Below are 27,530 nucleotides of genomic sequence, written 5' to 3'. Positions count from 1 at the left end.
AGGTACTTTAGTGGCCTTTCATCCTTCTCCAAAAAGTGATAAACCTGATTTGGTTTATCAAAGCAGATAGACCCACTCAGATAGATAGAAAACGTATGATTGCCTGATTTGGGTGGTGTAGCTTAGGATACAGGGTGTTCTAACTTCACTGCCTCGAATCACTTCACTGTGTAAACACAACGTGCTGGGATTTAATGGTGAAAATATGTGATGTGTTTGCCACGTATTCTGTTTACAACATTATAACTGTAAGATTATCATCATTATGGTAATAAGAGCAGGAGATACGAATGAAAATGGAGAGTTATTAAGGCCTATCAACCTCTGGAGGGTTATTAAGGGTACCAAAATAGCTTACTGACCACTAGCAAGTATACTTTTGTTCTCAACATAGCTCTAGACTATAGTAAACTCTCAATATATATATATATATATATATATATATATATATATATATATATATATATATATATATATATATATATATATATATATATATATATATATATATATTGGTAGCAGTCTTTCCTGTAGACATATATTATTAAACATGACCGAAAAAGTAAGATTAATAATTCTAATACGAATTTTCTCAATCTTTCGTACATTTCTTTTCACTGTTGGAGGTAAATCAAAAATCAATTTTCCAAAATTCATTTTTATTTCTAGTCTAGAAATAAAAAAAAGACTAGAAATAAAAATGAATTTTGGAGAATTGATTTTTGATTTTCCTCCAACAGTGAAAAGAAATGTACGAAAGATTGAGAAAATTCGTGTTAGAATTATTAATCTTACTTTTCGGTCATATTTAATAATATATATATATATATATATATATATATATATATATATATATATATATATATATATATATATATATATATATATATATATATATATATATCAAGAATTTGGGCATACCTCTCGGTGTATATATCCCTCCTCATAACTAGGAATGGCTCATGAATTCAAAATGATATCACTATTTTTGTGATAATTTTGTATACAGGACCTATAATATATATAGATCCTGTACATACAGGACCTGAGAGATTAGAGAGAGAGAGAGAGAGAGAGAGAGAGAGAGAGAGAGAGAGAGAGAGAGAGAGAGAGAGAGAGAGAGAGAGAGAGAGAGCAAAGCTGCCCCACCCACTCCTTTACACCGGTAAACTTCCTCCGTGGAGGTCAACCTCAGGTCACGACCTGTGTCCTCCCGTCATCACGCCACTTCACCTGACCTTACCTACCCCTCACAGCCTGTCACGAAGAAGTCTAAACTAACATAAAATCTCCCAAAAATCCCTTAAAAACCTCTAAAGTAATCCCTAAAATACGTTTTAAAATTGGATGCAACGTTCCCTAAAGAATAATTATATACTCTAAATATTTTTATTTTGAATTCAGACGAACTTAAAAATGAAACAAATATGGTTAATTCTCGTGACGTCACGGAGCCGGGAAGGTATATAAGGAGATGGTTGGAGCTGGAGAAGCACAGTTGGCTTCGAGGCTTCACGATGATCTCAAGGGTGACGTTACATTTCATGCTCGTACCTAAAGTTAGGGATTATAATGTTATATGAGAGTAGGATATACAAAATGAAAACTGAGGGTTATTAAGGCCTGTCAACCTCTGGAGGGTTATTACTCTTTTCACAGGGATAGATCTTCGGTGTTCAATATGACACGCGATGGAGTAGTGTTTTTTTTACAGTATAAAGAGAGCAAATGTTAAATTCTTGTAGCTATTACTGCCAAACTTCAAAATCTTTCCAATTCAAAGACTTTATATTCATGAATGTTTGTTGATTTACAATTGTTAGTTTACATAAAATTTAACGTGAAACATTAAAATTATAACATTAGATTTGTTAATGTTCTTCAACAATCTCAGCAAATTATCTAAGCGTGTAGTTAAAGGGTGAGAGCTACGCTTGTGGTGTCCCGTCTTACGAGTACTCTTTGTCATATGACGCTTTGAAACTACTGACGGTTGTGGCACAGGCCGTCCTCTAAAAAAGATTGCACTTATTATAATTATTTGTCGATGCCTTCCAGTGTGCACTGTTGGTTCCCAAAAACTTTAGTTTTGTACTATTAGTTTATTTGTCCAAAAATCCTAAAATTAAACTTAAATATTCCTAGGGTTAGTATGGCACATTATGTACTATATTAGGCCTAATATATCGTGTATTAGGCCTAAAAATTACTTGCACAGGTCAGGTAAGGATCTTTAGTTAAATTTCCGATTTACTAGAATGCCATTTAGGCTAATTTACTAATGCAAAACATGAACTTTTTAGAGGTCCAAAAGTACATAGTGATAAGTTCGCGCAAATAGTTATTATATTTGCCATCATTTTAGGAGGGCGGACTGTTTTGGCATCCATCGTCTTCTGAAACTACTTATTCCAAACTTCTACAACTCTACATGTGATGATCTGGAAGTCTCCTGCTGTACCAGTAATGTTCCGTATCTTAATTCCAGGTTGTGTTCCTGCTGGGTGTGGTGTCGGTCAGTGTGGGTGAGCGTCGTCCAGTCTACTCCTACACCGCTCCTCAGGTAGGCTGACTCTTGACCCGAGGGTTGACATAATGGACATGTCTGAGAATCTGACTAGATATCATTGGTATATCGGTAGTGTTTGGGGTAGTCCAGAGACGCTAATTCGAGCCCATTCACTGACTAAATCAAGTTTTTGTGATTTCGATGATATATTTTTGTAAGCTAATGTTGGGTTGTTCGTAGACATAATTAGCATTGACTTTTCAGGGGTCTGATGAATACTCCGATGAGTCTAGAGAGGCTCGGTACAACTTCAACTATGCTGTGAAACACGAAGACTCCGGCAACGACTTCGGTCACCAGGAGACCCGCGACGGTGACGACACCAAAGGGTCGTACTACGTGCAGCTTCCCGACGGTCGTCTGCAGACTGTGACTTACTCCGTGGACGGTGACTCAGGCTACGTGGCCGAGGTCTCCTACCAGGGCGAGGCTCGCTACCCGGACTCCGATGAGATCAGGTCATACGCTCAACGAAGACCATCACACACTCCATCCAGACCATCCTACACTAGGATAGGACCATCCAACATCGCCCCCAGAGCATTCTTCGCGTCTCCTAGACCATCGTACTCGAATCCCGAGGCTGAAGAATCCCGCGAAGTCATCGTGTACGCCTCATCAGAAGGTTCCCTGGAGACTGGCTCGTACAGTCCGCCCCGCTACTTCGCGGGTCCTTCAGAAGAGTCCTCCGAGGAGTTCGAGGACTCTCCCTTCACCCACTACACCCATCCGGACTCTCTTAACAACTACAAACCACCCGTCTACATCCCAAACACCCGTAACTACGGATTTTAGCATCGGAAATCGAGCTACTAATCTGAATTTAGTACCAGAATTATAAACCACTGTCTAATGCTGCAAATTTGATAATTTTACTAAATAGATACTTATAATAATTAATAAATTATAATATATAATTGTCTTTAAAGCAAAACCATTTAATAAAGGATTACTAAGAGGTGGTAATCTGATCAAGAGGGGCTGATCACTTTATTCACTAAACGTGACTAAATTTATTAATTTAAAAGTGTTTTTTGATGCTTTGAAAAATATTTAAATATTTTGCATATTTCATTAATATATCATATTTTTCATATAAATATATTAAATACACATTTTGTTGATTATTAAATTTGCTGATGATAAAAAAAACAAGGGGGAAGGAAAGGTTTATAACAATAAGTTTACATGCATTATGAATGTATACATGCATTATGAATGTATACATGCATTATGAATGAATACATACATTACGAGTGTATATACACACACATTACGAATGTATACATACATTACGAATGTATACATACATTACGAATATATACATACATTACGAATGTATACATACATTATCAATGGAACATTATCAATATGTACATACATTATGAATGTATTACCACATCCTTGATTGGTTATACAGGACTGGTAACTTGATTCACTGCTACCTTGCTTGGTTAAATCGAAGTAGTCACTTGATTCACCACTGCCTTAATTAGTTATGCAGGACTGCCCACTTGATTCATCGATGCTTTGACAAGTCACTTGATTGATAGATTGCCTCGATTGGTTACACAGAGCTGATCACTTGATTCTCCTATTCTAATGGACAATCGTTTCTAAACACCAATTGAATTTCCCGGTAGAACTTGCTTGGTAGAACATGCGAACCAAAACTTGGCTTGTTATAGAAATTTGCATGTCCTCAGCATTTTGTATTAACTGAATTTAGGAACTGGGCACATCTCAAGTACTCATAACTATCATTACTACAGTCATCTATACTATACACTATCACCATCACTGTGATCATCCACACTACACACGACCGTCAACACAGTAACCATTCTACACTATACACGACTATCAACACTGTAACAATCTACGCTACACACGGCTTCTGCAAACCATTTTCACTACACATTGCCTTCATCACTATCTACACGAACTTCAAAGAGAGAAAGAGAAACGGAGTGTATGTGATCCATATTGCTCTCTTAGTTATCATACCTTTACATTTCTGCTTATGAAACGTCAACTTAATTTCCAGTCATTTGACTAACTTTTAGGAAAGATGCCGAGTTTGCGACTGCTGGTGCCATCTAGGAGCATAAAATGACACTATCGGCAGGTTAACAGCAGCCCATAAGGTGGGTTGTTGTGCTGAAGGTAGCTTCCCGCGCTCGCATTTCATTGGTTAACACTTTATATTGACATCCACCACAACAGCCAATCACAAGAAAGAATTAGTTGGAAACTCCACCCATTTAATTATATCATTTGGGTGTTTTTTCTTCTTCACGGCAACTTTTCTTATGATTGCTGCTTTCCATGATTTATCTGCAATGTATATTTTTTAGATCATTTGAAAATTATTATATATAAATTATAAATAAATATCTAAGACATTAGAGTATTTATATTAGAATGAAATCCCTAACCATTATGTAATTTCATGTGGGCGGGGCTTAAACAAAAAATTATTTTAAAGACTTCCACCAGATGGCAACACTTGTCGTGTGTATACACATAATATCTAAGTTAGTATATTTAAATGAATCCATAATAATATTTTCGTAATTATTGCAGTTTTTATCTTATTTTGGTAAATAAAGATTTCATTGTTAAGAACCTTAGTAAATCAAATGATGTAAATTTGATAACGCTGACCAAGAGGTTCATAACCTGACAAGAGGTTCCATCTAGTGGCAGACTTTAACACTAAGATTAGTGGGCGGGGCATCGTAGCATTCATGAATGTTAACTCCAAGCTCCGCCCCTTGATTAGGTTAAGCAACCTAGCCATTCATTTATAATAATTACTATATACTTTATTATTTACTTATAATTTGTAATTAATAAATTTCACATTTAGTTAGAAAAATCCCCTTTTGACTAGATATGAGTTAAAATACCGTCGCAAACAGGGCTATTGTGCTGAAAATAGAAGATAAGTGGGCGGAGCTTATGGATGATTTGTGATTGGCTCTTGAGGAAAATGACAACAGAGTTTCTACCAATGAAATGCAAGCGCGAGAATTCTACCTTCTGCACAATAACCCGCCGTATGGGTTGCTGTTGGCCATTTGAAAGTGCTATTTCTTGTCACTAGATGGCTCCACTATACTCATGCTCATTATCACCTCAGAATTCTTAAACATGGATGTACAGTACAATTCTTAGATATTATATGAGAACGGCATGGATGGTCATTTTCGTGACGTAATCAGTAATTTTATGCTTCCAAATAAGATTATATTTTATTATATCTGTAATAAAAGTCCAGTAAAATATTGATAACACTTTCCCGGATCCCGGGATATTTTTCTGACTACCTAAAAAGAAGCGTCATACCTGTTTTATACGCTAGACCAATGTCGGGGTGGTGTAGCTAGTCTGGGTGTGAGCGCGGAGTAGCTAGTCTGGGTGTGAGCGTGGAGTAGCTAGCGGGTCATACCTGGATCCGTGCCATTCTCCTCCCACTAAAGGCCCTCAATGTTTCGTATGATACTCCTTTATGCTTCACTTATCAGGGCCCAAGAGTCTTTATTAAATAATAATAATAATAATAATAATAATAATAATAATAATAATAATAATAGGTAATATCAATATAATAAAAATACTATTATTACTATTATAATATACACTAATTATTTAAAATATAACAAATACAAATTAGAAAATTAATAATTTGAATAATTAATAATACTGGTAACAATGTTTATCAATAATATATAGCATTGATATAAATAATAATATTTACTGCGTACAATAGAGATATTATTTTAGATTCTTAAACACCATGTTAATATTTATCTCACTTATAAAATTTCTGATATAAAGGCTATCAGGAACTATAGCAGATAACAATGCTGGCAGATTTGATCAAAAAATTAACTTCCCCTTATTAAAGAATAATTTTCTTTTATAAGGGATGGTCATAAAAGAATAATTTTCTTTTATAAGGGAATTTTTTCATTTTCATTATTTTTTCATAAGGGTCATTTTTCTGCGATTTTGAGATAGATCTTGTTTAGATAGCAATTTGACACTTGACTGTAATCACAGCAATTGGGAAAGTTATAACCGTTTGACTATCATTATGTACTCCATTGATATCAACCGTCTTCAAAGGGTAGAAAGACCAAATCTTCATATATTTGCTTTAATTAATAAGAAAAATAAATATAAAATAAAATGCTCATCTAGTACATACTCTCCAGTCAATCCCCTGGGTCTTATTCATACTATTCTTATCCGAACGATGGTCTTATCCGTACTGGGGTCTTGGAGGGGCATAAGACCTGACCTCATCAGAGTCAGGGTAGCGAGCCTCGCCCTTGTACTGGACATCAGCGATGTAGCCAGAGTCGCCGTTGACGTAGTAAGTCACGGTCTGGAGACGACCATCGGGAAGCTGTACGGAGTACGACCCCTGAGTGTTGTCGTTGTCGCGGGTCTCCTGATGACCGAAGTCGTTAGCTGAAGGAGCATCGTTGACTGCCCAGTTGAAGTTGTACTGAGCGGGGCCAGTTTCCTCGGAGGAGAACTAGAACGGATTAAATCATTACAATTAATCACAAGAAAAATTATATTAAAAGTGGTACGAATATTTTAATGTAAGCAATGAACACAGTTCTTATCTCTATTTGCAAATTCTTCATATATAAAAACTGCTTTTTTTACATATATTCGTGTTTACATATACATATTCAAAGATTTATGTGCGAATACATATATACAATATTATCAAGTTTAGTCATCTTGCAATATTTTATATCTGCCTTTAAGCACTACCAGAGACTAAAATATAATATACTAATATTAAGAATCAAAGGCTGTGAACCTAGTTAAATTTCCTTATCGGTTATGTTTCCAGGAAAATATGACTTAAGATTACACACAAAAGAGGCTGCCCTTATCTCGTCTCACTATCAGTAGATATGCCATTTGATAGACCGTTTCACAGTAGACTTATTAAGGGCATTATGCGAGCAACACTCGTCTGATGCAACACTCGACTATTGCATCACTAGATTGACCTACGTCTGATGATTTCATAATTTAAATACATCTACAACGCGAGACTCTACAAGCACTACAGAATACTACCTGCGGAGCACCGTAGGAGAAAGAGGGCCGCTTGTCTGCGGCAGTCACGGCCGCCATGCACACCAGGAAGAAAATCTGGAATGTATAATAGTTTTGAAAGGGTAATATTCGTATACTTATACAGTATTATACAAATATACTTAGAGGTTGTGATTGTGATGTATTTTACGTCTGTCTACCGCAGAAGGACGTTCAAACAAGGGCTGTATACAACGAGATGTATATCTCATTTCTTGATGTATATACACTGAGAGTTTTATTTAGTCCTAGACTATGTTTAGGACTGAAGTATACTTGCTGGTTGGACAGTAAATTAGTGTGGTGGCCTCAATAACCCTCCATAGGTTGATAGATCTGAAGTCCAATACCAAACTTGTTGGTTAGTTAGCAAGTACTTGTGAGTGGTCTAAATAGCTCTTCATAGCCTGATTGGTCGTAAGCCCAACATCAAACCAAACTGCCGTAGGGTTACTGACCATAACAATAACATACCAAACAACCAGCAAGCTCAGTAAAGTACACCTTCAGTTTATATACACCGAGAAGGAAGGAACAGCTCCCAGTGAATATATCTATATTAAGATAGTAACTAGCCTTGGAGTTCATTGTGCTGAGTCGGTGGAGGGAACTTCACTGCCAGACAGCGGGATTCTCTTCTACTTATATCCCATCCCGCTAGGAGCCGCTGGACTACTTTTTGTACGATGCTGCAGATGGAGCAGAGGAAACCCTGGTTTGTGGGGGCAAGGTGTTGCGTGAAGCCCCACGCCCTCGCCGGGGGCCACATATTTCTTGAAATAAAATTTTATGAAGGTTGAACTGGAACATACACGCATTCACTGGATTAATGTACTCTGTCAGCGCTCGGTGCTGAATTCAACTGCTTTACTAATTGTTCTGAGAGAGAGAAAATAAGGAGAAAGAGTGAGTGTACCCTCTCTCTCTCCCTATATATTCTCTTTCTCTTGGAACACTGAGTAAAGCAGTTGAAATCAGCATCAAGCGCTGACAGAGTGCACTAATCCGGTGTTCCCCTCCCCTGATACTGCAATAACCATGCCTACCAGCCATTAAACATTCATCCTTATAACATCATAGTCAATTGCCCTCCCACTATACCTCCAGAATATACTCTCCTTCGTGAAGTCCCTCTTTCTGTCACTGTCTAAGGAACTGGTATACCAATGCTGGCAAAATGTCAGAGGAGATGAACTCGACGAAAGGACTATCAGCACAAACACTCATGCAATATCAGTAGTAATGATTAAATTAACTGGAAAGATCACTAATGTATTATTTCACAGAGAATATCAGATAAAACAGGTTAAAGGAACCACAGGATGAGAATAGTGAGGGAATATAGTAGTAGACACAACTGGATAAATTTAATATATATAAAGAGAAGACAACTATACATGTTTGTGGAAATCATGCCTGAAAAAACAAATAACTAACGCTCCTGAAAATTGAAGGAAGCGACGACGTTTCGGTCCATCATCAAGACTCGATAATAGTCTAATACAGATCGAAACTTTGCTATTCCTTTATTTTCTGATATGTGAGCTGGTTGTCCCACATGGAGATATATTAAACAAGCCTAATTGAAAGTCTTTAGAAAGGGAGGAACAAAGTTAAGTATTACGAATTAGTCAATAGTTCCCTTCAAAAGTATTGCTGGATTGTTTCAACATAAGTCTAACAAACAGATGAGTGATTTAAGTGTATATAAATTGAAGCTACATTGCATGGACAATATTCTTTCTTTTGTATACACCTGGAGACACTTTCGTGTTCCCCGTAAAGTGTTTATATCTCTATGAGAGTCCATGTTAGTTTCTTACACTCGCAGAAATGCCTGTCGAGACCTCATCTTTCTAACCAATAATTTTTCCCTGTTATGCCAACTACATGTATTTCTCTATAACACACTCATCTCCAGGAAGCCTATAGCAGCTGTTTAACTCCCAGGTACTTATTTACTGAAAGGCGAACAAGCGCATCAAGTAAAAGAGTCTCTGCTCATTTATTTCTGTCTCGGTCGGAAATCGAACCCGGGCAGTTAGGACTAACACCCCCAAGCGCTGTCCACTCAGCCACGAGACCCTGTGTGTGTCTAGCATATTTACTTCCGATTTATGGTAATTGTTACGTGATTTGAGTCGTTTAGATAACAAAAATTTCCTAAAGATTATTTCAGAATTTTTCGATACCTATTCTTTACTTTTCGTACTTGTCTTTTAGAATGTTGAACGTTGAAATGTAGTCTTTTAATTTTTTTTAGGGGGGGGGGGTGCGCAATTTCTACTTTTTATATAACATTTCCACTTCAAATATAAGTTTACATAAACTCACAACATCGTTGGTTTGGAGGTTTGCACTCTTTTACGTATACAATATCTTGCATGAAACACGTATTAATGTCCGGGGAGTTTAAGTTTGATTGTTCGCATTTTGTTTCCGTCACAATCTTCTGTAAAAAGGGAAAGTTTGTTGTCTTAACTCCTGTACTGCCTAGCAAGTCGTTAAGACCAACTCATTTTAACTCCTGTTCTGACTGGCAAGTCTTTATGACCAACTCGTTTTCTGGACTTCATAGCAAGCGACTTACGGCAGGTTATCAGTCCAAATTACTATTTGACAAAATAGTTATTACCAGTTATGAATTCAACAATAAAAATTAAGCTTGACTATATTAAATTTTAATATATAAATGATGTGTGTGGGGAAGCGTTGGTAATTGTAATGATTACAAAGATGAGGAACATCAGACTAGGTGGAATCATCACATTATCACCCTCAAAAAAGAGAATTGTGTTGAGAGAGCAAATGTTAAAGATGTGGTTATCAAACCTCACACCAGAAGATGAAGAGACAACGACGTTTTGGTCCGTCTTGGACCATTATTATTACGTTAAAGATCCCGTCCTGTTTTCCTTTTCACTACACATTGCTGGTTTACAGAGCAGGGCATTTATTGGTTTGGTGATGGGACTATGTCTGCCAGTCTCTGGATGGTTATAAAGAACACAACACCTTATTTACCTACCGACATTAATCCGTCCGTCTTAAAATAGTTCTTGACTAAAATAAACTCTTATCTTAAATACACACATAAAATAACATATATTACTAATTATAAAATGTGTAGTGCTAGCTTTATTTAAGTACAACTTTCAATCGAATTTTTTCAAACTACAAAACACTATAAAAAACTTAGAATTTAAAAAAAAATACTCTACCAATTACCTAATATATTTAGAAATTCATATTAAAGTATGATATTAATATCATTTATTAAAAAATGTATCAAGATTTATCCGTTTGCTTCGTGTTTGTTTTTCTAAAATAAAAAAGTTGCAAAAGTTCTTAATAAATAAGGGTAACTATAGAAAAATAGGAAAACATATTGGCAAACGCTAAATATTTGTATCAATTTGACAGGTTATGATGATGTCACAAATGTCAGAATTCTTCTAATTAACGAATTTTTATGTATAACAACAATGTTTAACTCTCTATTAGGTGCATGATCACAATGTCATCTCCTGTAATGTTAATGATTTTAGAAATTGCGAAATTTTCTTCGTTTTCTGTAATGCTAAACTCTGTTGACGTTAATTGCAGTGTAAACCTTTGTATAACGTCATATGACGTGTTTCGCAGCCTAAAGGTTAATCAATGTCTGACAATAAAATCATGCAGTGACAACTTATAGGAGTGTTCAAATGTAATATTCAGAAAATGAACAATGGCAAGAGGGAAATAATAGTTTTGCAATGAATGGAAATATTTTTGTATTTTTCACATACATAAGTGCAAGCTATCAATAGACAACATAAATAAATAAGCATTTGTACAATCAGCCGTAGTCATTCATTCGCCAAAAAATATCATTGGGGCATGTTCTTATCCATCCTAGGGTCATATCCGTACAGTGTTCTTATCCGAACGATGGTCTTATCCGTACTGGGGTCTTGGAGGGGCATAAGACCTGACCTCATCAGAGTCGGGGTAGCGAGCCTCGCCCTTGTACTGGACATCAGCGATATAGCCAGAGTCGCCGTTGACGTAGTAAGTCACGGTCTGGAGACGACCATCGGGAAGCTGTACGGAGTACGACCCCTGAGTGTTGTCGTTGTCGCGGGTCTCCTGATGACCGAAATCGTTAGCTGAAGGAGCATCATTGACTGCCCAGTTGAAGTTGTACTGAGCGGGGCCAGTTTCCTCGGATGAGAACTAGAGTAACAAAATCACTTGTTAATACTTCACACCAGTCAGAACCAATAGGAAAACTCAGCAGGCGAAAATACGGTTCATACAACATGTAAGCACATGTACATACATGTTGTATGTATAAGTACATATAACATATATTCAACAATTCAGTTATCATAGGATTGTAAATTTAAAAGAAACCTTCTTACAAGTAATAAATAATAACTTCAGTGACCCATATTGTGGATGGGGTCAGAGCTCTGTGTTTCCTATCCGGGTTATGATTTCATCAAGAATACCCCCTTATGAAACCTATACATCTTTCTTTAATCATGATAGCTTTGTTTACATTAATTAAACAGTTTACAAGCTCGGAAACTTCACAACCCCGTTGTGCTTCGGAGCTCACAAACTGTTCAAAAACGTAAATATAAACAAAGAAGCTGGGATTGTTAAAAGATATACATATTTCGTAAATGGATGAGCAAATTCTTGATGAATCCTGATCCTGGCTTGCTCTAGTTACCTGGCACACCTGGTATGGGTGCCTTAACCCAGCAATTATTATTTATATGTTTGTAATAGCATTTGAAAGGATTTAATAAGCAAGAGAATATATATATAATTACCCTGGGAGCGCCATAGGAGAAGGAGGGACGTTTGTCAGCAACAGCGACAGCTCCCACACATAGCAGTAGGAAAATCTGAAATATAAATAAATTTTTCTATATTTGGCTTTGAAAATACCGGTTTGTGTATCAGTGTTTGTGATATATTCGCCCACACTACTCACTATTGCTTATGAATGGTATCTACATACCTTCACTACTGTGATACCGCTATCTCAAACCTTGCTGAGGAAGATCTAGATAGACAAGGCTTCCTATCCTCGACAAATGAAAACCAAACATACAAGAACGCAAAAGCTATATATATATACCTTGGAGTTCATTGTGATTCGTTGGATGGAGCAAGCTTCACTGTCTGGTTGCCCGGACGCCACCTGCTTATATTCCACCTGGCGTGACGCACTGGAACAGCTTTTTGTAAACAAATATGACGTAGTGGCCGCGAAAACTTGATATGTTGCGCGAGGTATTGCGTCCCGTGTGTATTATATCCTGCGGCGGGTGTATCGCCTTCATTGATCACGGCGGGAGGCAGACACAGCAGCTGCATGGGGTAAAAAAAAAAGGGCGGCAACAAGGAGAAAGTGAATGAGTAAAGGAGTTTCAGGGCCACCGCGCGGCCTTCCCGTGGCAGGCAAGTAAGGCGCATGCGCAGTCCTCATCGTCCTACAGAGGAATGTAGGCTCTTTCAGGGTCGTCTTAACGGCATTATGGGCCTTTCAAGAAATAGCCAAACTCACTCAGCAGCTCTAGTATACCTGAATAGTTGCCATTTTCTTGCCGACCCCAAAATCTGATTTTCTCCAGGATATGGCAAACCTCTGGAGACAAGAAAGCGAATTACAGAAACCACACGTCAACACTTTAAGGTAATATTCCTGCTCTGAGCGATGTTGCTCAAGTAATACATAATCTTCCCTTCCAGTTTCTTTATGCCTTATCAAATACGCTGTCATGCACTATCGATGTTCTTCTCCATTTTCATGTTCTACAATAACATTGCTGTGCTTCCAGTCATTGAACCACAATGTAGCAAAGGGAGATTCTTTCTTGGACAATAGGCGACATTCAAAGCAGTACAAACGACACTGGGATGGTGAATAGAGTAACCATTCACGTTTTACATACTCGCCATTCCGCAGTTCACGTTTCAACACATTGTTTGAGAAATATGGTAAATACATATTCTCTACTCCAGCTGTTTTAAACACTCTGCCTGAGTTTTAAAGGTTGCTATTATGATTCTGACATGATGAGGTCCCACTACGAATTCAGTAATCTATTGTTAGTATCATTAATGTTCCATAGCCCCGGATCTATCTCTTAGATTACAGACTCCTTTACTGTTACAGATTTGGGTATTTCCTCTTGTAAAATGTCACCAGCAGCCGCAGCAGCAACAGGCAATGATGGTATGTCTGCAGAAACTGGACGATTAGTAGCAGGATTGGATGTAGATGTGGATGGATCTATATCACAAGGAACAGTACTAGTGGGTGACATTGCAGGAGTGGATACTGATGTGGATGATATATCTGAAGGAATGGTATGAGTGGCTGTCATTCCAACTATATTGAGCCTCGATGTTAATTTTGGAAATTTTTCTATTTCTCTTTCTCCTCTGCCGCTCTCTTCCTCTTCTATACTCCACTCAAAACATTACGTTTCAGGTCTGCTGAAAGGGTTATTCACCTAGAAATGCATATCTTAAATATTTAGTATTTAGTCCCACACCAGGATGTAGGGTTATATGAAGAAATGGTTGGCCACATTTCCTATCACCTTTATGCACCTGTTCACCTAGAAGTAAGTAGGTACCTAGGAGGTAGTCAGCTTGTTGTAGGGTTGAATACTGGTGAGGAACCTCGATATAAGCCTAACATGAATTTATATATACACTGGCTGCGTGCCCCCCGACATAATGAATTATATAATATTACTGTTAAGTAACCTCTGGACCACCTGTATACATTGAGTACAGATACACTGAGAACATGCACTGAAGGCATATACACTGAAAATTTATGCATATTATATATAAACTGATTATATACACTATGAATATATATTCTGATAATATATTAATTGAGAATATATATATATATATTCTTACAATATATTAATTGAGAAAATATACTGATTATGTATACACAGATTGGGTTATTATTTTATTCTTTGAGTATATACACTGATAATATAAACAAGGAGTACATTTTCACAAAGTACATATATACACTGAGAATACATACAATGAGTATATGCACCGGAAGTGGACTATACACTTTTCTGTGTACATACTTTGGCTGTTGTATGTTTAAAGTACCTGTTTTGTTCTGACAGATCCATAACAACGTCTGTTCTATGGAATCAGTCAGATTTAAGAAGCACAGTTGATGCTTCAAACAGTTTTAAGAAACACTGTTGATGCCTCAGACAGTTTTAAGATACACTGTTGATGCCTCAGACAGTTTTAAGAAGCATAATTGGTGTTTTAGACAGTTTTAAGAAGCACAGTTGATGCTTCAGATAGTTTTAAGAAACACAGTTGATGCTTCAAACAGTTTTAAGATACACTGTTGATGCCTCAGACAGTTTTAAGAAGCATAATTGGTGTTTTAGACAGTTTTAAGAAGCACAGTTGATGCTTCAGACAATTTTTAAGAAAGCAGGAACTCTTCGTGGGGGTCTGAACTAAAGCCACAACCTTCCCCTCCTCCGTATGTAACCAGTTTTTGTGTGGTCTTAGTTCACCTGTACATTGGTAAGCTGCGCGAACTAGGTTACCATCTGGAAGTGAAAGCTAATGCTGGATATGGAGACGCTGAAATATTTCAAGCTGTTTTATAATATTAAGGCGTTGTCAGTCTCTCGCATCAAGCGTTTAATTATGTTGTACAAAAACTTTATTGTACTTGGAAGTTTCGTTGCACAATGGCATTTGTTACTATGTTTTGGTGTTGAGCTTAAGGCCTATCAACCTCTGTAGGGTTATTAAGGTCACCACAATGCCTACTGACCAATCAGCAGGGTTTTTGTTGGGCTTAAGAACCTATCAACCTCTAGAGGGTTATTAAGGCCACCACAATAGTTTAAACAATAGCTGTTTACAGACATGAGATAATACTTGTTTACAGATGTCAAAATACTGAAGCTGTTTACAGATATCGTTAACCCCATAGCAGTTTACAGACGTTAACCACATAGCAGTTTACATACGTTAAACAATAGCTGTTTGCATACCTGTAGACTCTAGAAAATCTATCCTTTTAATAACATAAGTTTTTCTTAAAAAGGGTAAGTTCATTTTACTCTGAATATCTCCACTGTAGTTAGACAGGAACTATCAGAAGATAAGTCACCCTTCGTGGGTTCCAAGTCTGTAGTCTGTAACACCCTGACGATCCACTTCACTATATATATCCGGGATACAAGGATCCTTCAATCTCTACCACAGTATTTAAGGGATGTAGTGTTCATCAATCTCTGTTATTGTATTTAAAGAATTCAAGGTCTTTCATCCTCTCCCTACTGTATTTAAGGTAAACAAGAGGCTTCATCCTCACCTACTGTATTTGAGGGATACAAGGCACTTCATTTTCACCCGTATCTGAGGGAATACAGCAGCTTTCCTTCTCCCCTCGTACAGAAACTCAGTGAGTCGAACATTCTTCCTCTCCTCCTGCTTCCGCCGTACCGATGGACTGAGAAATCATGTTTGCATTAAGAAACTATAAATCTTTCTTTGCAGCTAATAATGGCTACTTTCCAGCAAGTCCACAAAATATTCGTAACGTTATTGTCCGACGTTGTTCCTAAGTTGTGGCAGCGTCAGAAAGTTGCTTCAACACTGCGGGTATATTGTGTGTTAGTCGGGGAGGAAGTAGACACAAAAGACATGGACATAAAAGACATGGCTCTTTGTCGTGCCATGTCCACGATTAAAAGCTCGTGGACATGGAATATAAATTGGTGATTATTCCTTCTATACAAACTGAGGCCAGGATTAATCAAGCAATTATGAGCATCCAAGTAGGAAACAAGTACATCTTTCATAAACTATGGTGGCTTTGTTTACATTTATTTCAGAGCTTATGAGTTGAGAAAAGATGTACAGGTTTCGTAAATGGTTGTATAAATGCTTGATGAAGCCTAGTCCTGATACCCAGGCTCTTACCTCATACCTCTCCAGGGTACGTGGTATCAGGTGTTGGGACGGGCTGCCACGCCCACCGCGATCGTCTCAGCTGGTGGGCGTGATGAGGTCTCCGTGATGGCACTGCATATTCTAGCACTGGTCTGACGTATTTAGTGTAATTAATAATTCCTTGTTCAGACTTCTGAAAGAAACTTCTTCTATTGAGGAATTTTGTGCATATGGCTGATTTTATGTAGCTAATGTGGCTTTGCGATTAACTGCACTTATAGCTAATGTGCATTTCTAGTTATTGTGCATTTGCAATTAATTTTCACTTCCAGTTACTGTGCACTTCAATTACTGTGTACCACCAGTTACTATGCACTGCAGTTACTGTGAACTAAAAGTTATATAGTGCACTACCAGATTTGCAACAGAAGCTACACTAAGTACAGCAACAGAGGCTACACTAGGTACAGCAACAGAGGCTACACTGGGTACAGCAACAGAGGCTACACAAGGTACAGTAACAGAGGCTACATTAGGTACAGCAACAGAGTCTACACTAGGTACACAGCAACAGAGGATACACTAGGTATAGCAACAGAGGCTACACTAGGTACAGCAACAGAGTCTACACTAGGTACAGCAACAGAGGATACACTAGGTACAGCAACAGAGGCTACACTAGGTACAGCAACAGATGCTACACTAGGTACAGCAACAGAGGATACACTAGGTACAGCAACAGAGGATACACTAGGTACAGCAACAGAGGCTACACTAGGTACAGTAACAGAGGCTACACTAGGTACAGCAACAGAGGCTACACTAGGCACAACAACAGAGGCTACACTAGGTACAGCAACAGAGGCTACACTAGGTACAGCAACAGAGGCTACACTAGGCACAACAACAGAGGCTACACTAGGTACAGCAACAGAGGCTACACTAGGCACAACAACAGAGGATACACTAGGTACAGCAACAGAGGATACACTAGGTACAGTAACAGAGGATACACTAGGTACAGCAACAGAGGATACACTAGGTACAGCAACAGAGGCTACACTAGGTACAGTAACAGAGGATACACTAGGTACAGTAATAAAAACATCATATACAATATCACTAAATTACAGTAAAAGTGACAACACCAATAACACAAAGTACACAAACAGAGACAACGCTGAAGTATAAAATACAGCAACAATACACCAACGCATTATATAACTCTCCTGTTATTCCCGATATTCAAAAGCGTTCACAATGCAGCTTTCACTGAACGCTCCGAAATACCGATCGATGCGGTTTTCCGATAACGATACGTGTGGCTTGGAGCGTGGCGGGGCAGGTGACCCAAACCAGCATGCAGACTCACAGTGCAATACCCGAGACAAAACACAGGGAAAGGAGCCCCGCCCAATACTTCGCTTGGTAAGGAAGGCTCGAAGAATGACCTTGAGTGTATTTATTGTTTTTTTTTAATATTCTGAGTGCATTTACAGAGGATATATAAGGAAATCTCTTACAACACCCTCTTGAGAAACTTACACTTCTTTTTTAAGTGCATAAGACAAATGACTGTTATAAAACAATGTTTCTCTTGTGGCCAACTTAAAGGTCGTGTAAAAACGTTTGACCGTGGAGGCACTCACGATGTGGGTATATATACAGGAAACCACGTTCACGATCTCACAGTATAGTCTCCAGAGAGTAAGCATGATGGTTGCAAAGGTGGGTAGGTCTGCAACGTGCAGTCTCTTCCGCTTCACATTGTAAACATTGAAAATATTGTATATTTCTTGGGGTAAGATTGATTTTTTTTATTGTTGTTGAAAAATATATTAATTTAGTTTTTTTCCTTTCTTCTGATCTGTCTCTTTGTTTCTTTCTCTTTCTATCTCTGTCTGCCTTTCTCGCTGACTGTCTCTCTGTTTGTCTTTCTCTCTCTCTCTCTAGCTGATAATGATGCTGTGCCTAGCAGCCGCCGTAACAGCTGACAGACGCCCGACTTTCTACGCAGCTCCTCAGGTAGGTAGCAACTACCGCAAGGAAACACCCTCTTGACACATTTGTATGGAAACAAACGTCAAATATCAGAGATTTGCATATCACTTATTTTCTACACTAATGGGTAAGCCCTGTGGGTTCTAAATCATGAATTTAGGCTCAGGCATGCTCACATTGACAGTGTGTTGCAAATGATATCATTCGCTCTTACAGGAATCATCCGAGGAGTCGTATGAGTCAAGTGAGGCTCAGTACAACTTTAACTATGCTGTGAAACACGAAGACTCCGGCAACGACTTCGGTCACCAGGAGACCCGCGACGGTGACAACACCAAGGGGTCGTACTACGTGCAGCTTCCCGACGGTCGTCTGCAGACCGTGACTTATTACGTGGACGGTGACTCAGGCTACGTGGCCCAAGTCTCCTACCAGGGCGAGGCTCGCTACCCAGACTCCGATGAGTCTTACGAGTCCCGTGAAGCTCCACGCTACGCTCCTCCAAGACCCACCTATGGATAGAACTTACCATCTAAACATTCAAGAGAACAACATATCCTTCTAGAGAAAATTATTTTTATATATTTATTTAGAGAGTATATATATATTTACATTTACATATATTAATTGTTGTATTCTATATATAAATATAATTAAAAACTTGATGAAAAATTAACCCTAAAAATATTTATATCCCTTTGATGCAGTGAATACCTAATTTATAAAGATAAAACATACTATTTCTTTTGGACGTAAAATAAAACTTACGAAAACACAAAAATTATATATAATACAAGATGCAAATTATATTACAAAAATGCAATGAAAAAAATTACCTGATCTATATGTACTTTTCACAATAAATTTATATTAACATGGAAATTAACCATTATAATGTCCGTCTTTGTGCAAAAGATCGAATCATTTTTTGTACGTTATACTTTGAGATACGATAACAGATCAAACAAGCTTATGAACCAAGACATGTGGGTCTTGTTAAGAGAGAGAATTTGTTGCTTGTTGACGTAACCAAGATGGGAAGTGGATAAAATACAAGGTTATCGCTAGTTAAGATAACGTGAAGACTGATAGTGGAGTTATCGTCTCACTCCTACGGATATGGAGTCCGGAAGAGCTGCAAAGAGTCCGAATGAACCGCATGAAGTCTACAAGAGGTGTATATTATCCACTAGTTACCTCAAAATTCAATCATTTTTGAAAATTACAGTACAATAATTCTTTATATGTAATAAAATAGGCATAGAAAGACGATAGAGTTAACAATTTCAGCCTAATTTATTTAATCAGCTGCATGTAGCAAGGATTCAACCCTCCTGTTTAAATAACAGATTACAAACAACTCTTCAACTTAAATCATCTAACAGGAGCGCTCCATTTCACCACTTTGTACGTTTGTTACTCTCTCTAGTATGCATATGTTCCAAGGTTGATCTAGTATGTATATCATCCAAGCTTGCCCTAGACCTCAAGAGCAACTTTCAGAGGCCATCCTCAGTTGTATTTTTTTATAACAACTCGCTGTGAGATAAGCACTATATAAAGATAACAAGTTTGATATATTTCACAAGTACAGACTTCTCCAAGTGCTATTTTAAGAGTCTAAATATGCAAACATTGAGAGTTAATATCTGTTGGTTCTTAAATGTCAAGTTTAACGTTAGGGAAGTCCACTTTATTGCTTTTACGTTGAGAAAAATAAGATTCGACTCCTTTGTTTATAAATATTGAAGGATGGAACTTGCTCATACCTTCCAGAACTTGTTTATGACAGCCAGAACTTTGTCATAACTTCCAGAACTTGTTCGTACCAGCCAGAACTTGTTCATGCCAGCCAGAACTTGACTTGTTCATACCAGCCAGAACATTGATATTCCTTCCCGAACTTGTTCATACCATTCAGAACTTCTGCATACGAGCCAGAACTTGTTTATAAACTTGTTTATACTATCCAGAACGTGGTCAAACCATCGAGAACTTGGTCATACCTCCTAGAACTTGGTCATACCAACCAAAACTTGTCCATACTATCCAGAACTTGGTCAAACCATCCAGTACTTGGTCATACCATCCAGAACTTGGCCATGCCAACCAAACCTTGGTATGACTTGGTATAACCCCATAAGCCCTCCCTAACCCTATATGACCTCCCTGACCCAAGAGTGCCCAATGCATAAATTACCTTTATTTGCAATTTACACAATACTTTTTGCATTAGAGGCCGAAAAAAAATCGATATTGAAAGTCTCCGGTAAGACAAAAATAATTTGTGTTGGGGTAATTCAGAAATTTCGCCTTAAAGGCTTATGTAAGCGATAATAAAGTCTTCATGCCGTTATCTCGTTGCAACAGTGAGCCTTGCACATTTACGAGTGCACATTGCAGAGATTATAGAGCCCGCTTTTCCGCTCTATCAGGTCATGGGTCAGAGATACTGAGACGATAAATAATGTTACATTATGGAACAATATGGGGTCACGAGAAATATATTCCTTGAACCTCTGGTATGGAACATTTGCTCATGAGTTAATGCCACTATACAGCCATTAATAGAATTAAGAACCACTGGGGAAGTAACCACCATAATATTTGCTGTGGTTTAGGGAAGTAAAAGCACTGCAATGTTGATGCTTCTGGGAATGATTACTATCGGCTCTGGTGGTCGGCTAGTTTTTGACGCTTTTGGTTATGCTAAAAAACAGCATTTGTTAAGGGGGAAGGGGGGGGGGGTAAATCGAGAGAACGGGCTGCTTGATAATGGAGTTGTGTTTGGGTCAAGAGTCGTGGGTGATTACCCACTTGTAGGAGAGAGATTAGACTCTCACGTTGTGCCTACAGACTCCAGTTGGCCCACGCCCAACCCTGACACACACACGTTGTGCCTCCAGTGTAGATTACACCACATCCAACCATATACATATTGAGAGAGAGAGAGAGAGAGAGAGAGAGAGAGAGAGAGAGAGAGAGAGAGAGAGAGAGAGAGAGAGAGAGAGAGAGAGAGAGAGAGAGAGAGAGAGAGAGAGAGAGAGAGAGAGAGAGAGAGAGAGACAGAGAGAGACATAGATAGAGACAGAGACAGAGGCAGACAGACAGACAGACAGACAGACAGACAGACAGACAGACAGACAGACAGACAGACAGACAGACAGACAGACAGACAGACAGACAGGCAGACAGACAGACAGACAGACACAGTAATTGAGAGAAACACCCCAGCTACCAATACCTCCGGTGGCAATTCAGGGCGGGGCAATGAGATAACAAGGTCAGGCGAAGCAAGAAGGTCACATATCTCCACTTCGTGAGGCTCGTGTATGGAAGGATCATTTTCCCTCACCTTCAGCAGGTTATTACTACCTATAAGCACACTCAGGTAATATCCAATCACATCAACATTGACACACGAGGACCCTAACTAGTCACTAAAACTAGTGAATTAGTGTAACTGAATTCAATTCTTGACCTTGCTAATACTACTCATAAAATGTCAGTCATGCATTCAGGAAATTCTAGAGAGACATCAAGAAAATCATTAAGGTTCGTTGGCATTATTATACCGTGTTTTTGTTCTACTATATTCAGAGATAAAAAATATATACTACAGTAGATTCTAATGAATATTATATATTTTTAAATTAAAAAGTTTCATGCAAAATCAGTCACTTTATACAGCAAGTGTATTATTATTTTACGTGTTTGTGTGTATTTACTATTTTGCTTGCAGGATCGAGCTGTTAGCTCTTGGAACCCAATTTTCTATTCATTGGTTATCTAAAGTACTGATTCTCGACCAATTTTCTAGTATCGTATCTATTACATATTTTTCTCTCTAACACAGACACACATCCCTAGGCTTCAACCCGTCGCAGCTGTCTAACTCCCAGGTACCTATTTACTGCTAGGTGAACAGGTTCATTAGGTGAAAGAAACTTCCCAGTTGTTTCTGCCTCGGCCCGCAATCAACCTGGACTCTTTGGATTACGACCGGCGAGGACAGTGTGTGTGTGTGTGTGTGTGTGTGTGTGTGTGTGTGTGTGTGTGTGTGTGTGTGTGTGTGTGTGTGTGTGTGTGTGTGTGTGTGTGTGTGTGTGTGTGTGTGTGTGTGTGTGTGTGTGTGTGTGTGTGTGTGTGTGTGTGTGTGTGTGTGAGTGTGTGTGTGTGCGTATTTTCATACGTACAGAAATAATAAGAGAGAAAAAAGAGCAATAACACTACAGAGACTTCAATGCAAAATCCAAGTAGTAATCTTGGAGACTTCAATGCAAAATCCAAGTAGTGATCCTGAGTCATGAAGACTTCAATAAGACAAATAGTAACACACACACACACACACACACACACACACACACACACACACACACACACACACACACACACACACACACACACACACACACACACACATACCTGTCCTCTCACCTTTTAGGTAAATTTTGTAACGGAATCGACGAATGCGTGAACAATGCGATGCATTAGTAAAAATTAAACCACCTTAATATTGATGGTTTCTATGCAATGGACTTGAGAGGTTAGGTGGGTTGCTTGGGTTCGTATGTTTCTGGTTCTGAACAAGGTTGACCAGTGTCATCTACAAGATAACAGGCCTACTGCATAATTATTAACTATAGGGAACTTGAAGGTTTCGAGAAAAAATTATTTGTGTGAAGGAAGATAGTTTCAGAAATATTTAATATATCTTTCTTGTTGAAAAAAACTTATAAATTTCAAGAAAAAAGGGATTTTCATAATCTTCGAAATTATTATTATTATTATTATTATTATTTTTATTATTATTGTCATTGCTGCTATTATTATAATAATAATCATATGCATATGAAGTATTATTATTATTATTATTATTATTATTATTATTATTAGTAGTAGTAGTAGTAGTAGCAGTAGTAACAGTAGTAGTAATAATAACAGCAGTATCAGTGGTCTAACCGACCACTTCCCACTCTCCTTATATCACATAACCGAGAAACTTAAGATTATGAAACACGCAACTGGTCCGAAAGTTCGCTGACACGAAGGGAAAAAATTGACCTTACGTAGTAACAAGATGAAGGGGTCAGAGTTGTGTCGGAGTTCAACGATGAGGTATATAAGGCAAAGTGGAGGCTGGATCCACATCACTCACTCACTCACCCTCAACATGAACACTAAGGTGAGTCTCAATCAGCGGGTTGAGGCCTATACGGACTGCTCTTAGTTCTTTATTTCGATGGGGTTAAGTACCAGCGTCTATGATCTGCCTTTATATATGTACTAAAAGGACACTATCACATACCTACACACACTACAAAAAATTACCTTTTGATAACACTTATCTGTTCCTATTTGGGTTAAACTAAACAGACAATTAGCCAGCTAGATAATGATTCTTTTTTCAGATCGTCCTGGTGGGCCTACTGTGTTTGGCGGCCTTAGCTTCCGCTGACAGACGGCCCTCATTCTCCTACGGTGCTCCCCAGGTGAGCTGAGAGATAATGATTTACACTAGCTTATATGGTATAAGAATTTAAATTAGCTTATATGGTATTAGAATTTACACTAGCTTATATGGTATAAGAATTTACACTAGCTTTTATGACATAAGAATTTATAGTACTTATATGGTATTAGAATTTACACTAGATTATGTGCTATAATGATCTAGACATATATGATATAATGATTTGCACTAGCTTAGAAATTTGCAATGATAATTACTTATAATATAATGATGCTCGCAAGTCTCTCAAGACAGTTTATGTCTTATAAATTGGACGAGTTTAGATTCCGGAAAGACCTGGGTAACTACTGGTTTGGAAACAAAAGTGTAGATTTGTAAAACAAATTTCCGGGTAAATTAACAGTAGTGTGATCGATGAATTATTTCAAGCGTAGATTACCCATATTTGAATGAGTTTGGGTGAATATAAATAGAAGCTGTCTCATATGGGCCAATAGACTTTTTTGTAGTTCCCTTAATTCTTCTTAAGTCTATATTTGAGGGCCTGTAAATGAACACATATGTATGCCAGTATAGAGGCATCTACTAAGTGCCTTGATAAGCTTGAATACAGGTTTCCTGCCTCTGACAACGGGAATGATTTCTCTATTGGATTGGCTAGATTATTTAAATGGATGAAAAATATACCTTAAAATACTACTTTTGTATATTTTAGTCTTTAATTACTTAAAATAGTGCTCAATTTAGGCTATACAGGACCTTTACTTCTTTGTATTTACTGAATTGTGAATTTCAGGAATCCTCGGAAGAATCATTTGAGTCTACGGAAGCTAAATACAGCTTCAAATGGGCTGTTGATCACGACCCGTCAAGCAACGACTTCGGTCACCAGGAGGCCCGCGACGGTGACGACACTAAGGGTTCATACTACGTTCAGCTTCCGGACGGTCGTCTGCAGAAGGTGACTTTCTTCGTGGACGGCGACTCAGGCTACGTGGCCGAAGTCTCCTACGAGGGCGAGGCTCGCTACCCGGAGTCACAAGAATCTCGCTCCTTTGAGTCCTTCGAGTACGCCCCCCGCAGGCCAGTGTACGGCTAGAGGACCTCTGTGGACGCCCTCTGCAGGCCAGCTAGAGGACCTCCAGAACCCTTCAGGAGTACCTCCAATGATCAAAAATATAGTCGATACTCTTGAATGGTTTCTGGTGTCATTCTAGGCAATTATCAATATTGAGTATTTATATATATATTTTTTTTGACAACTGTATTTCTGTGAAGTTCAATGGAAAAATAAATTAAATATATTTTGTAAATACTTGTTTAGATACATCTCAATCCAGTAGAAGTTCTTGGTTTAAAAACATATTCGTCACGTTTTACGAAGATAGTACATATGGCTTTTACACATGTGGCGTAAACAAGCCTCCTATATATCTCTCTTTTACACAAGTAGTATACACAAGCCTGTCATTCTTGGCTCTTATCCACATACGGCATTCTCAGGCCCCGCTCATTTATGACTTCTACACACGTGACACACACACATGCCTGCCTCTCATATATGACACTGTTTTGTATACACGTGACTATACAAAACCAAATTTTTTGCCTATTAATTTTATGAAACAACTCATCTAAGTTGCTGCCTATTCCAACCCAGACTCTGATAATGCTCGTCTGATGTACTGCCAATCCCAACCCATTTTCTGGCTGAACTCGGCCAAGCTCAATGATGCTTTCGTCAACTTTAACACAATATGTAACCAAAACTGATACTTTTTCGAAAATAGATTGATTTTGATGTATATTACAATTTTGTGTGTTAGATAGGTCTAGAATAGATTTGTCTAAGATCCTATCATTCTGAATTCTCATTATATATTTACAGAACTTGGATGAGGTATTTAGAGGAATGGGATTCGAACACATGAACTGAGCAAAGTAGTGTTCAGAAAATTATAACTTTTTATAATTCGTTTTTGTCGATGGCAGGAAGTCTGTATATATATATATATATATATATATATATATATATATATATATATATATATATATATATATATATATATATATATATATATATATATATATATATACCTTGGGGTTATATCGAGGAACCCGCGTAGGTCGACCTACTGACCTTTCCCAGAATGCAACCCCACATCAGTTGCTTAGCTCCCGGCTATCTATCAACAGCGAGGTGAATATAGGAATTACATGAGAGGAAGCGTGCCCAACCACTTCTGTTCTGCCCCATGATTCCCGATTGTCAAGATTGTCAATCTTGACAATCAAGATTGACGTCAACCAAAAATAAGTTGCAAGGTGTTTTCATTCACACACAGGGGGTTTAACATCTATTACAGCAACTACCTCTTGTTTATGATTGAAAACGCACTTGACTCACAACTAACTGTTGACTAGTTAACAACTAACTAAACGAAACATTATCGAACAGTGCTTCGCTTACTTCCAATGTTCGAAATCTCTCCTCTCTATGCAATGGCAGGACTGAGGAGAATTACACCGATGCTCTCTTCACTAAGAACATATACTCGTACATATAACATTACATATTCCAGTTGAAGGAGAGTGTCAGTTCTGAGGAAAATCTGTCAACAATGATCACTTGACCTTTTGAGTAAACAAGCAAAAGAACGTCAGATTTTGACGTATACGTTACCTAAGGCCAAAAATCGTCGTATTGGAAAATGAAAACGGCTCGCGAAATTGACATACTGTCCCGTTATCTCTTTTGGGTCCTCTGGTAGATTAGGATAAGAGCACTTTAATACGACAGTTTCTTGACGTTGGGAAACTTTAAGAGGACGGGCTGAAGGGAGAGGGGGTCACTTCTCCGTTTTCTATGAGTGCACTAGCCCCGTCTGGCGTCCTATTTTCTATTAAAGTAAATATTTAAACATGATCACGTTTTTGTAATATTTTTTTGTGATATTGTTACTGTGAAGCACTACGGCATTGTAGTAAGTTTCTCTATTGTTGCTCTCTTAATAAAGGTAAATTCACTTTTGGTAATATAATTAGCATTACTTTATTACAACTAGTTTACTTAGCAAGGCGTCATCTTATAAGTCATAAAAAGTCTATCTAGTCACAATTACTCTACTGGATCATTAGTAGTGTACCCTAGCAACGAGAAGTTTATCTGGTACACGAGTAGTCTGTCTACTAGCCAGTACTCTGTCTACTAGTCAGTAGTCTACTAGCTAGTAGTCTGTCTAGTAACGAGTTATAGTCTGTCTACCTACGAGTAGTCTATCTAGCCACGAGTAATAATTTCAGATATCTGTAAGGGTAAGGCCTGCCTAAGTGCGAGTCTGGCTGCGAGCCTTCCTCTCAGCCTGCCGGCTTGCCTGCCAGCTTGCC

At 38.0% G+C, this 27,530-nt stretch overlaps 5 protein-coding genes across 5 annotated transcripts; 3 read left to right on the top strand and 2 right to left on the bottom strand.

The window, feature by feature from the left end:
* Positions 1-1,511: 1,511 nt before the first annotated feature.
* LOC123770137 (uncharacterized) lies at positions 1,512-3,443 on the top strand. The gene is made up of 3 exons (XM_069301146.1): positions 1,512-1,529; positions 2,489-2,563; positions 2,774-3,443. Exons 1-3 carry the CDS (start codon positions 1,518-1,520, stop codon positions 3,362-3,364), a joined length of 678 nt encoding a protein of 225 aa, XP_069157247.1. The 5' UTR covers positions 1,512-1,517; the 3' UTR covers positions 3,365-3,443.
* Positions 3,444-6,720: 3,277 nt separating this feature from the next.
* On the bottom strand, positions 6,721-10,772 carry LOC123769893 (pro-resilin). Its single transcript, XM_069301147.1, has 4 exons — positions 10,728-10,772; positions 8,276-8,472; positions 7,682-7,756; positions 6,721-7,118 (listed from the first exon to the last, which is right to left on the bottom strand). The coding sequence occupies exons 2-4, from the start codon at positions 8,285-8,287 to the stop codon at positions 6,840-6,842; spliced, it is 366 nt and encodes a 121-aa protein (XP_069157248.1). The 5' UTR covers positions 8,288-8,472; positions 10,728-10,772; the 3' UTR covers positions 6,721-6,839.
* Positions 10,773-11,458: 686 nt separating this feature from the next.
* On the bottom strand, positions 11,459-12,937 carry LOC123769895 (pro-resilin). The gene is made up of 3 exons (XM_045761331.2): positions 12,837-12,937; positions 12,526-12,600; positions 11,459-11,917 (listed from the first exon to the last, which is right to left on the bottom strand). The coding sequence occupies exons 1-3, from the start codon at positions 12,846-12,848 to the stop codon at positions 11,639-11,641; spliced, it is 366 nt and encodes a 121-aa protein (XP_045617287.2). The 5' UTR covers positions 12,849-12,937; the 3' UTR covers positions 11,459-11,638.
* Positions 12,938-18,626: 5,689 nt separating this feature from the next.
* LOC123769892 (pro-resilin-like) lies at positions 18,627-19,243 on the top strand. Its single transcript, XM_045761326.2, has 2 exons — positions 18,627-18,694; positions 18,887-19,243. The coding sequence occupies exons 1-2, from the start codon at positions 18,629-18,631 to the stop codon at positions 19,190-19,192; spliced, it is 372 nt and encodes a 123-aa protein (XP_045617282.2). The 5' UTR covers positions 18,627-18,628; the 3' UTR covers positions 19,193-19,243.
* Positions 19,244-23,750: 4,507 nt separating this feature from the next.
* On the top strand, positions 23,751-25,426 carry LOC123769896 (pro-resilin-like). Its single transcript, XM_045761332.2, has 3 exons — positions 23,751-23,855; positions 24,082-24,162; positions 24,940-25,426. The coding sequence occupies exons 1-3, from the start codon at positions 23,751-23,753 to the stop codon at positions 25,240-25,242; spliced, it is 489 nt and encodes a 162-aa protein (XP_045617288.2). The 3' UTR covers positions 25,243-25,426.
* The last annotated feature ends 2,104 nt before the right edge of the window (positions 25,427-27,530 follow it).

This window comes from Procambarus clarkii, chromosome 45 (assembly GCF_040958095.1).
Source record: "Procambarus clarkii isolate CNS0578487 chromosome 45, FALCON_Pclarkii_2.0, whole genome shotgun sequence".
In the NCBI taxonomy this organism is placed as follows: Eukaryota; Metazoa; Arthropoda; class Malacostraca; order Decapoda; family Cambaridae; genus Procambarus; species Procambarus clarkii.
Note: the sequence above shows the minus strand (reverse complement) of the source record. Positions and strands in the feature narration are given on the sequence as shown.